Genomic DNA, 12,171 nt, shown 5'->3' with positions numbered 1-12,171 from the left:
TGAGTTTTTCCATAGGGAAGAGAAATTCTCCAACAGTTTTTCACAGTTGGGAATCATCATGAGCAGTGGCAGTAGCACAGCTTTATTATTCTTCCCCAAGTTTTTCTTTTCTTTTGCTGCTTCTGCAGTAGCTGTGGTGTTGACGGCTGGCCTCTGTTTTGTATTCTCCGCAGTTTCCCAGACCTAGGGATGAACTTAAGATTGCACTCAGGCAATTGTTCTGTCAGGGCAAGCATTTTGGCTAGCCCGACAAAATGATCCCCTTCCCCTGCCTGCCCGCTGTTTGTCTGGGAGTTTTCCTGAACTCCACACCCCCCCCAAAAAAAAACCAATTTGGAAACAGGGAGAAGGAAGGAAGCTCCATTCTGCAAGCAGGAGCCTTTGTGCAGGGCTTCTAGGGATGAATCTCATCCTGCCCAAAGTGACATACCTCCCAAGCACCCCAGGAAAAAAAGGTTCTATTTCCCCCACACACAGTGGCCATTTTGGGTGCTGTCATCTCTCATGCTGTGCTCTTGCACCAAATAAGCACTTTTATCAAAGCCATGCAAGATCTCCCTCCCCCCACTTTTGGGGGTGAGAGCAAGGGGTATGGGTCACATGACTCACCCGGGAGTATGTCCCAGAAGACACATGGTCCCGGTTTGGGGCTTGAAAACGTTGGACAGAATGTAGTGTTATTCTGAGGCAATGTAGAAGGAAATGGTGGCTGCCACAAAAAATAATGGGCTGGCTCAGAGAAAATTTTGCACATGGCCTTTTTCTTAGCCAGTGTGGTGTAGTGGTTAAGAGTGGTAGTCTCGTAATCCTGGGTAACCAGGTTCGCGTCTCCGCTCCTCCACATGCAGCTGCTGGGTGACCTTGGGCCAGTCACACTTCCTTGAAGTCTCTCAGCCCCACTCACCTCACAGAGTGTTTGTTGTGGGGGAGGAAGGGAAAGGAGAATGTTAGCCGCTTTGAGACTCCTTAAAGGGAGTGAAAGGCGGGATATCAAATCCAAACTCCTTCTTCTTCTTCTTCTTAGGGGATGGGGGGTTAGGGTTAGGGTTAGGGTTAGAATCTTTTGGAAAATTCGAGCTTGATTGAAAAAGTTGGGTGAGGAATGGAATTCTATAAACATGGCCACCTGGTAGGATTAGCTAGTCAAATAGTTAAGAGGGTAGAAGGGACGGTTGGATGGAAAGTTAAGGTTGCTAAAAGAGAGGGATGCATACTGTGGATAGAGTGGGGTACGATGAAACCTCTTGGTTAAGAGGGAAATAATTGTATATATGTTTCTAATTTTAGAGAGGCATTCATATTTCTTTAGTTAAGTAGCAAGGTGGGGGAACTGGCCAGGTTTCAAAAGAGTGGAGCGTTTGGTTTCCTTTTGGGTTTTATTGTTAGAATTTCAATGAGTTGTGCACTCAGCTGAAAAGCTATAAATGTTCCTATTCAGTTATATGGTGTGTGGATTTCTTGGAAGCAGATTGTTCTGCAATTTCAAAATGGGATAGCATTAAAATATAAATAATTGAACTACAAAATTACACTTAATGATGTGTATGGAAAAATAGGAATACTTCTATGTTGAGGCTTTTGTAGCCTTACTTATTTTTTTAATAAAATAATAATAAAGTGGGAATGAGATTAACTACATACACATAACCATTTTTTTAAAACAAGAACTAAAGCCTCCATTCACTCCAGGTTGGGAACCACATTAGCACAGCTTAGAAAGTCCTTACGTCATGTAGCCAGTGCCACAGAACATTCTCTCACAAAGTCAATTCAGAAAATAGAGGATTTAGTCAGCGCTGTAGGCTTCTTTTGATAAGCTCTATCCTTTAAAAATGATCTTTTTCTTGGATTCTTTCATTGCATCATTATCTCCCCAGTGTCTCAATATACTATCCCCATGTACGGTATATTCCAAGCAGCCATTTCTGTATTTGGAGCTTGGAGTTAGTTTTATCAATGCATAAGTAGTCAGTCAGTCAGTCAAGTTTATTGCTTATAGCCAAAGATTGCTGCAGTGCATACAATGTTATTCAATAAAATATATACTAGTTTGATACAAAAACTTAAAATATTTACATTGTCAAAACATGACCTAATCTGCACAAAGCTATACAAACTCCTTAATATACAAATTGAAACATTAGACAATAAAATTTATAAGCTAAAATCACCACAGGGCCACTAATATATTAAAAGTAACATTAAATAATACAATAGACAATTATGTACAAAGTTTAATGAGAAAAATACAGCTTGGTGTAGATGGGGTCAATTAAATTCATCTCCTTTACAGTTGATAGCTATCTCGGTTATATTTTTTTTTATAATTTTCCTGCCAGCAGTTGCAAAAAGTGCTACACGCCAGGTCATATGCTTATCTATGTCTGCGAGGAGATAAAGAATCATGTCAGAAGGATTCTGGCCAGGGGACCTTGTCATTATAGGTGTCAAAAACCATTCTCTTGCTTCATTATATAAGGGGCAACGTAAGATATAATGTGTAAGGTCCTCTAATTCAGGGCATCCCCTAATACAAACACGTTCATTTACTGGTATGTCTCCCATCTCTATAAGCAGAGTTTATTGTATTTAATCGTAACTCTGTAACAGCTTTCCGGAGTTGTACAAAAGTCAGTTCATTGAAAATGTATGTTCATGGGCCTCTCTAAGTTTAAAATATAATGGGGCGCATGTGGATGGGTACATGGAGTTTAAGTCGTTTTTAGTAACCACTGCCCTTGTGGCCCTTTTAAAAATATTCTGAGAATGTAGGGGAAGTTCTTTGAGCCCGGATCCCTGAGAGGTCATATTTGCCCATCAGTTGAGCAGAATGATGTACCCAGTTTTTAAGGGGCAATCCATTCGCGAGCTCAATCAGGCATTTTTTTTGGTACCCTAGTATTGTCCATCTGTTGGACTCTGAACCAGTAGCAGAGGATTCTTTTATCTATTTGGCTCTCTATGCCCAACATACAAGTTTCCAGCCTAACCATGGCGGATTGCGTAGGCCAATGCATAAGTAAGAAAACGAAAAATAGGAACTTCAGCTTGCCGCTTTAAACTTGCATTTATTGATCTTTGCTGTACAGTGGTACCTCGGGTTACATACGCTTCAGGTTACATACGCTTCAGGTTACAGACTCTGCTAACCCAGAAATAGTACTTTGGGTTAAGAACTTTGCTTCAGGATGAGAACAGAAATTGTGCTCCGGCAGCACAGCAGCAGCAGGAGACCCCATTAGCTAAAGTGGTGCTTCAAGTTAAGAACAGTTTCAGGTTAAGAACGGAACTCCAGAACGAATTAAGTACTTAAGCCGAGGTACCACTGTATTGTGTTTTTTAAGAAAGCACTCCTATAAAATACAGTTTATACTATTTTATAGGAGTGCTTTCTTAAAAAACACAGTACAGCAAACATCAATAAATGTACAAAGGTCACTCAAGAACCATGCAATTCCATATCTTCCAGTGGCAGCATTTTGGAGCAATCTCTAAAGGGCACAGAGGACACTGCTTTCCTGTAGCCATTCAAGTTGTATGTTGCTAATTTTAGTGAGGCATTGGGATTTCTTTGGGTAAGAGGCAAGTATTTGGGTAAGCAGGACATTTTTTCAGAAGAAGAAGAAGAAGAAGAAGAAGAGGAGGAGGAGGAGGAGTTTGGATTTGATATCCCGCTTTATCACTACCCTAAGGAGTCTCAAAGTGGCTAACATTCTCCTTTCCCTTCCTCCCCCACAACAAACACTCTGTGAGGTGAGTGGGGCTGAGAGACTTCAGAGAAGTGCGACTAGCCCAAGGTCACCCAGCAGCTGCAGGTGGAGGAGCAGGGAATCAAACCTGGTTCACCAGATTACAAGTCCACCGCTCTTAACCACTACACCACACTGGCTCTCACTGGAACTCAGTTCCAGCACCTCTCAGGTGGTCACCATTGCCATTATAAGAGAACAATGGAGGCATTCATTGTGAGGTCCAGCACCTCTTTTTCTACACAAATAGCACTGTGGGTTAGAATTGATTTGGGTAAGAGCTGAGGTGGGCACTATCTGTTTTCCCAGTCTGTGTTCATGTCCCTTTCTGTCCAAGCAGAATTGCGAGCTTTCCAGCTCTCCAAGACTCAGATTTGGCAGCCTAGAATCTTTGTTGCCATTTTCAACCCTTCAGGCATTATTTCTCACATAGCATGCCCCTCTTCTTGATTTGATGCAGGTGTCCCTGGATTAGCTACATTGTTTTGAATTTGAAACTGTATTCAGGATGCTGCTGCAGTTTTCCACCTCCGTCATCCTGTTCTCTACAACCTATTTAAAATAAAGAAATCCAATTGGCTTTGTATTATTCCTAACGTGACCCATTTTATGGCCTCTCCTTAAGATGGTCTGTCCCAGAATGAACTGCACATTCCTGCCAACATATATAAGTCATTGTAATTTTTTTAATAAATATATATTTTTTCATAAATAGTGTTCAAATCCCTACTCCCCAACACTTTTCTCAGCAATTATTTTTACTATGAACAAATGTGATAGAAAGATTACACGTACAGCCACAAAATATGCAGGAAATTGAAATGTTAGGAATGTCCCCACGCTTAAGATGCCATTATTTTTTTCGACCATCTTTCTTTCTCTGCCTTAAAAAATAAGGGTTTCCACCCCACAAAATTGCATTAGTTATGTTAAATGTTCTGTTTGCAATTTTTGTATATTTATTTGCTAACGGAGTGAGAGATTTCATCTGTCTCATCTGATCACTTCTTGCCTGTTTAACCTCATTTAATTTCCTCTAAGCTTCATCTGTTCATCTGATTTTCAATACAATCTAAATCTGTCATCTACAAGATTGCTGGGACAATGTGCAGTGTCCTAGCAGTAAGGAAGATAGAAAGAACTATGGAATGGATAGTGGACAGAGGAGGCACTTTCCAATTCAAGTGAAAGCATTAGAAGTTTTTTTATGGACTTCAGTACTGAATTGAGCAGTGGGGGGAAATTAAAGTAAGATTAGAATGTTATTAAATTAATGGTAGTGATGCTTTAAGGAGGGTAATGTATACCAAGTGATTTCCACATCAAGGTGCTATCCTTATCAAAACAGACTTTAAAAAATATTAAAGAGAGATGTAGTGGCAGCTGTTTAATGAGATCTCGAACCAATAAAATGCATCATTTTGTACAGGGGGGGGGGTTCTGTAGAATTTTTGTGCAGAGTTTACTTTAAGTCTACTTGATCACTTCAATCTGCAGAACTTGCACTTCTACAAATGTTGTTCAGTGTCCATTCTGTGTTTCCCTATAGCGTGGCAACACCTGTATTTTGGAACTTCCTGAAGGCATCACATTTTTTTAGGTTTCTGAAAAGATCTTTTGACAGGCCTATTCAGACATGTTTTATTGTGCTTCATTGTTTTTTAGATTTCTAAACAGTTTTAAAATGTGTGTGTGTGTGAGTGTGAGTGAGTGCACACGCGTGCACACACACATTGTGCTTTTATTACAGATATGTTTGTTGCCCTGGGCTCCTTTGGGAAGGAGGGCAGGATATAAATTTGATACATGGGTAGGTAGGTAGGTAACTAATAGCAGATGTGCTGGCCCAAACAGTTAGTCCTAATCTCACATAGCTCTTTGTGTAGGAAAAGAAGAAGCATGCACATCACTCAGATTTATTCAGCCATTTCTTTAAACATATGAGCTGCCTCCTAGTCTAGCTACATTTTTCGAGTTTTGACATAGGGCCATCAACTCCTACACCAGACACATCTAATGACCCCATAACTATAGCTGGTTTTTTTTATTAAAATCACTCAAGTGATAGACTGTATTCTTAACTCAATTATGTGTCTGTTTCTCAGCTTTCCTCTGTGTTATGGCCAAATGCTCTGTTTGTACTGTGGCTTCTGTGAGTTATAGAATCATAGAATCACAGCAATCCTCCTACATAGACTACAAATTGTGATTCTGCAGCTGTCTAGCTTAGAAGACCTTTTGTTTCAATGACTGGAGTCACAGTGAAATATGCCAGTCACCTGAGTGCTTATTGTAAGGTTAAAGAGTTTAAGCTTGAAACTGATGGTGAAGAAGTGACCACTTAGATGCTGGTTTGTGCTGTATTTATGTAGCAGGACAGACTGCAGATGGCATACAATTTTTGCATTAGCCAAAATGTCTTTTGGTTTCAATTTCATTTTTATTTTATTTGTAAGACACACAAAAGAGGGCCATGAAAGTTTGGAAGTAATAATAATAATAATAATAATAATAATAGTGCTTATTATTTATACCCCATCTGGCTGGGTTTCCCCGGCCACTCTGGGTGACTTACAGCATTATATAAGACATTAAAAACTTTCTGATACAGCCCTGCCTAGTTTTTTATTTAAAAAAGTAAAGTAACTTATTTAATAAATTCTATGAACAAATTGTACTGAGGAGCACCATTTGCTGGCAGGGTGCTTAAAATAGCAGTAATCTAATTTGATAGATGAATAAAACGATCCCATCTAACATTTATTTCCTTGAGATTAAAGTCGATAATAGTTGTATGTAGGCCAATACAATCTAGCAGAAAGAGATAGTAAAAGTGGATGTGAGCATTAAAAATGCAGAAGGCTGATGAAACAAGGCAAAAGGTGAAGAAGAAGTTTGCATACACACCATATATTTAGAGCACACGGCTTCCCCTAAAGAATCCTGTGAATGTAGTTTGTTGAGGGTGCTGGGAATTGTATCAGTGTGAGGGGTGAACTACAGTTCCTACAGTTCTTAAGAACTGCAGCTACAAGCCATGCCCTATTGTATAGTTTAAGCTGAGATAAACAGACTAGCTCAAATTCAACCAGTGAACATCATGACTGAGTAGAGATTTGAACTTGGGTATCCCCAGTTTGATTCTATATGTAGAGTGCAATGATGCTGTATTACACCACATCAATGCTGGCCCACGACATTTTGGCACCTGAGGCAGACTCCAAAATGGCGTCCCTCCTCCATGCCAGGGAAGAAGGGATCAGGGAAGATCTACATCAGGAACAAGGCAAAGGGAAAGCAAGATTGACATTGGGGTCTGTTGCCCCAAGTGGACTCTGCTGCCTGAGGTGGTCGCCTCACTGTGCCTCATAGACCCTGCTCCACTTGGGTGTTCATAGAGCAGGCAAGGACAGTATATTGGATTTCTGGTATCACATGATTCTCATGGTCAATAAGATTCTGATCATTGCTGTTAACATCTGAGCTTGCACACTGTAATTCCCTTCTCCAACCATGAACCAAGAGATATGGTGTGAAACATCATATCAACATCTCTTTTTTGCTTTATTTCATCCATGGGCACAAGCTCTTTCATTCACCTGGATTGAAAAAGTCCAGAAGCAAAACAAAACAAAGCAGAAGAATAGCAGATTGTGGCAGTATTTTTTTCCACCCCACAAGCTAGACCAAGTACTTTCAAGTCCCAAATCTGTTGAAAAGTTCACATGTTGGGGAGCGGGGATTATGTCACTATAATTCAAGGTTCTTAAAATGCCCCATTTCATCTTTATGCCCAAGTAGAAGGGAAGCTTTGATTTTATTTTATTTTTTCCACAAGGGACCTGGAAACAGAATTATCCTGAATTTCACAACAGGCAGCAAATTAAAAGAAAAGAAGAAAATACTGTTGCTAAAAGCCATAACCATTTTTCTTCAAAGCTGATCTCTCCGTGCAGGAGAGAAATTAATCACAAGGCAGTTTTGTCCTCAGATTTCCATATATTATAACTGGGTCTGCTGCCAGCCTTTCCAACTGTCACAAAGCAGGCATGCTTCCAAGAAGCAGAAGTGAACATTGGGCAGAGCTACAAGTGCACAGCTTTTGTAACTATTTCAGACACGAGAGTCACCAGAGCTTAGTCATTGCACATGGGAGACTTCTGATAAGGGTTTTAATAAAAGTCTGAAATCAGGTGCAGAAAATTATTTTATACTGAAGATTGCTAATGAGGAACTCAAATCTGTCCTCTGATTGCATACCTGTTTTCTGCTGGGTGCGGTGGGTAGGAAACTAGGAACTTTAAATACTTACCTTACTCTACATATTTTGTGGACAAGTTATCTCAGAATGTTTGCCATATGTTTATATACTCTTTTGTGTGGAAGTGGGGAAGCCAACACCCTATTAGGTGTGGGTAAGGAAAGCTGTGTTTGTGAAGAAAAATACAATTATTAGAATTTTCTATTAAAATTCAAAACCTCAGACCAAGCTGTAGTCTTTAAGGAAAGGGAAAGGGGGGGAAAGGTGCTAGAGCCATGGCTTCTGTGAGAGATAAAAGGCCAGAAAAGGGTAATTTCTCTATAGATTTGGTTGGCTGTGGTGTTTCAGCACCAAAGGGCTACACAACTTCATGATGGGTTTCACAGAAGTTACTCACTCTCACTACTCCTTTCCCTTTCCCTGGCAGAACTAGCAAGAAATATTAGTCACGGACAGTTCTGCATCTTTCCAGCAGACTGCAGGATACATGAGACATCATGCTCTTCTGAGATGGTGCTGTACAAAAAGCTCTGTCTCAATGTACGTCGTTCTTTGTCCCAGTATGTGAGAGGAACTGGTTCCAGAAAACTTGCTTGTTGGGTTTTTAATTCATCTGAGATTCAGAAGCCTAAAGAATGATTCACACAACCACAAGTTGTGTGACCATTTTTTGGGATGGTGGCCCGTTGTGGTGATGTTCTATAATTATCTGCATTTAGCAGGGACTATTTTTCATCCAAACTTCCTTCCCAGACCATACTTCTCACTTACCATACTGCATTCCCTCCCCAAGTGCTTTTGCCAGGCTAGAATGTGTCATTTAACTGTGATGATGCCTTTTGTTTACCTGGACTGAGGATAGAAGGGTGTGTGCGTGTATGTAGAAACCTATTTCTTTTTCATAGCTATTGTGCAAAGGTAAGGTAAGTGCTCCTCCCACTTTTTGCCTGTGGCCCACCCACCATTGGCTTATGACTACTGGAAGTGAAATCCTGACTAAAAAAGACTAATGCCTCATAAAGCAATATAAATGGCATTCAGCTTGTTCTAAAATCAGGCAAAAATATTGATTGTTTTCTTGCAAATATGGCTTGTTTTCTTGACTTTTCTTGGACCTTGAGAATCTGCCTGTATTTCAAGCAGATTGAACAAAATCCACAAAACTAGCTTTTGTATGTGCTTTTTCCTAGAATTACAACAACAGCTGCATGTATGATGGATCTACGAAGATACCCCCTGGATGAACAGAACTGCACACTGGAGATAGAGAGCTGTAAGTACATTATTTTTATTTTTTGTAAATTCTACTTACTCAAACTGATTCAGACGTTTAATGTTTCCCCCTGTACCCACATGCTACTAACCTAGTTGTCTGTGTGTCTGATGACATTTAGATCCTTGTAAACACACAAAACAAATTTAGCTCTCCAGATGGATTAGTAATTTGTAGCACAAGGATTAGAGGAACTTATTTTGTGTGTTTGATGGACAATTTTCAGCTTTAAAAGTCTCACTCAAATGTCTTTTGGAGTTCATGCGAGGAGCATGAGGATTACTATCAATTCCTTATCCTTTTCTGCTGCTGAACAGGATTGCTATTTGTTTCAGGGTTTTTTAAATGAAGGGTTTAGATTGGTCACTGAAGTAGATGGTGTATGTACCACTGTAATTAGGCTTCCCAGTGCAAATGTGATTGCTTTATCATGTGTATTTACTTTAATTATTATTTCCTGCCTCTTTGTACTGATTCATATATTTGATTCCCCCCCCCCAGTGTTTATACTGCAAATTCTGCATTTTCTGCACAAGAACATAAAACATGAATGATAAATTTATAAGTAAGCATTGTGTGCAGCAAGTTAGTTGACATATTCAGTTGATTAGGTATGCTTGTTGAAGCACTCATGCAGGAGGATAAGGTGCTGGAGAGGAACTGGGATGGATTCCATTTCAGTTTGCATTTAAATGTAATCTTACATGATTTGCACTTTTTGAAACAATAAGCGAAGTGAAATACGGCCACCCTTCAAAATTCACACTTCACATACAAAATGGCATAAAAACACATATTTTAATGAAAATCACAAACACAAATGTTTGTATAAGGCAAAATTGCATACAATACAGAAATGTGTATATTAGGAGAAAGTAGCATATAATGCTGGTGAATATATATATATATATATATAGAGAGAGAGAGAGAGATCAATTTCAGAATCTCTCAGTTTCTCATTTTTCCAATCAATAGGTGATATCAATCACCAATCAAACTGAGAAACTGAGAGATTCTGAAATTGACAGATTCAAGCATCCCTAGTGCTGGGTGACCTTAAAGGTAGGTGTGTGTGTGTTGTTTAGGCCTTAATACAAAGCTGACAGTTTATGCCCATCCACTATTGCTTGAATTCCAACCCTTCCTTCTGCATTCTAAGCACTCCTTTGTGGTTTGTTAATGAGCTGTGGTGTCATGGTTCCGTGTGGCACTGAATTGATGAGCCCCCCCATTATTATTATTTTTAATTGGCCAAATGATGCTGAATCCTGCCATGAAACCAAACTTTCATGTTTAACCTACCCAATGCATTTTTCAGTATTTTACTTGTAATATTTAAGGATAATTAATAATTGCTGCCTTTGCTTATTGAGTATACATGTATGATTAATTATGTGTGTGTTATATATAACTAGCAATGGTGCATTGTTAGCAAACAGAGAAAAACGAAGCCATTGAATTATATTAGTGGAAACTGTGGCCCAGATTCATATAACCTGGTGAACTACCAGAAGCCAACCCAAGGGCTCCCATTAATGCAATGGGACTTCCCTCCTCTCTCCTCTTCCTGTGTGTCTCCTCCTCTAATCCACTTTGGAGGATCAGAATATTCCCCCAGACCAGTGTGCAGGGAGGAGAAGAGGGTGCTTGTTCCATCTGGTAAGCAAAAACGCAGGAGCTGATAGAACGATCAAAATAGCATGATGTTGAATTCCTCCCTGTGACCTGGATTTCTCAATATTCTGCGGTTGTTTCCAGTTCAGCAATAATGACCCAGAATTAGTAACAGCAACATGAAATACTATGGGAAGGCAAATTTTCCTTCCACTTATATCTGTCTGAGAAAGTACTAGCACAATTTATAAGACATATTGCCAGCTTTGTGCTTTTTTATATAGTATCAGCAGGATGGAATGCCTTACATTTCATTTAGTTTGGTGCAAAGTATATGTGTGTAAAGGGAGTGCAATATTTTCCGTGTAGGTGAATTAGGTCATAAGGCAGCCCTAAAATTGCTTTCTGCAAAGCACATTTAGGATATATGAAAAACAATTGAAACGGCACTTGAAGGTACAAAAATGGCACTACAACACAGAAGAAAGAAATTAAGTAAATTCTATAATTAGTTAGAGAGAAAGTATAGATGGCTATTATTCCTGTAGTTTATTCCAGGGTCACACCTGGGAAGAAGTGTGTAGGCAGGTATATGGATGAATGGATTGGTTGGGTAAGTGTAGAACAAGCCATTTATTTTAAATAAAAATTAGTGCCAGTTGCTTATAACAATATTGGCATACTAGAACAAGGTAATCTGAAGGTGAGATCAGAATTCACAGCATAGGAAAATGTTTAAATTAAGGAAAAGCAAGAGTGCTTATGCACATTTGTCCTTGCTTTCAGATCCTTCAGATTGCTGGCTTAGATATACAGCAGAAATGAAATTTGCACATCATGGTAAGCCAGGTTTGCTGGCTTATCATCATTTATTCTGCATGAGTAGCATGTTTCTATTACATCCAAACACAGAGCATGGCTTACTGCTTCATAACAAGCCAGGATCTTTAGCCTGCCTCTTGTTGATTAATGTATCCTGACGTTAAAAGGTAAAGATAAAGGGACCCCTGACTGTTAGGTCCAGTCGCGAACGACTCTGGGGTTGTGGTGCTAATCTCGCTTTAGTGGCCGAGGGAGCCAGCGTACAGCTTCTGGTTCATGTGGCCAGCATGACTAAGCCGCATCTGGCAAACTAGAGCAGCGCACAGAAATGCCGTTTACCTTCCCGCCGGAGCGGTACCTATTTATCTATTTGCACTTTGACATGCTTTCAAACTGCTAGGTTGGCAGGAGCAGGAACTGAGCAACGGGAGCTCACCCCATTGTGGGGTTTC

The 12,171-nt window shown here is 39.8% G+C and overlaps 1 protein-coding gene across 7 annotated transcripts in view; it reads left to right on the top strand.

Moving 5' to 3' along the window:
• The window catches only part of GABRB2 (gamma-aminobutyric acid type A receptor subunit beta2), a 108,562-nt gene that overhangs the window by 41,602 nt on the left and 54,789 nt on the right, over nucleotides 1-12,171 (top strand). For all 7 annotated transcript variants that reach the window (XM_083719337.1, XM_083719340.1, XM_083719339.1 and 4 more), the window contains one exon: nucleotides 9,201-9,283. In XM_083719337.1, the coding sequence (XP_083575463.1) occupies nucleotides 9,201-9,283 (83 nt within the window). The remainder of the gene's footprint in view (nucleotides 1-9,200; nucleotides 9,284-12,171) is intronic.

This window comes from Podarcis gaigeae (assembly GCF_964106915.1).
Source record: "Podarcis gaigeae genome assembly, chromosome: 2".
NCBI lineage: Eukaryota > Metazoa > Chordata > Lepidosauria > Squamata > Lacertidae > Podarcis > Podarcis gaigeae.
This window is presented reverse-complemented; position numbering and strand designations above follow the sequence as displayed.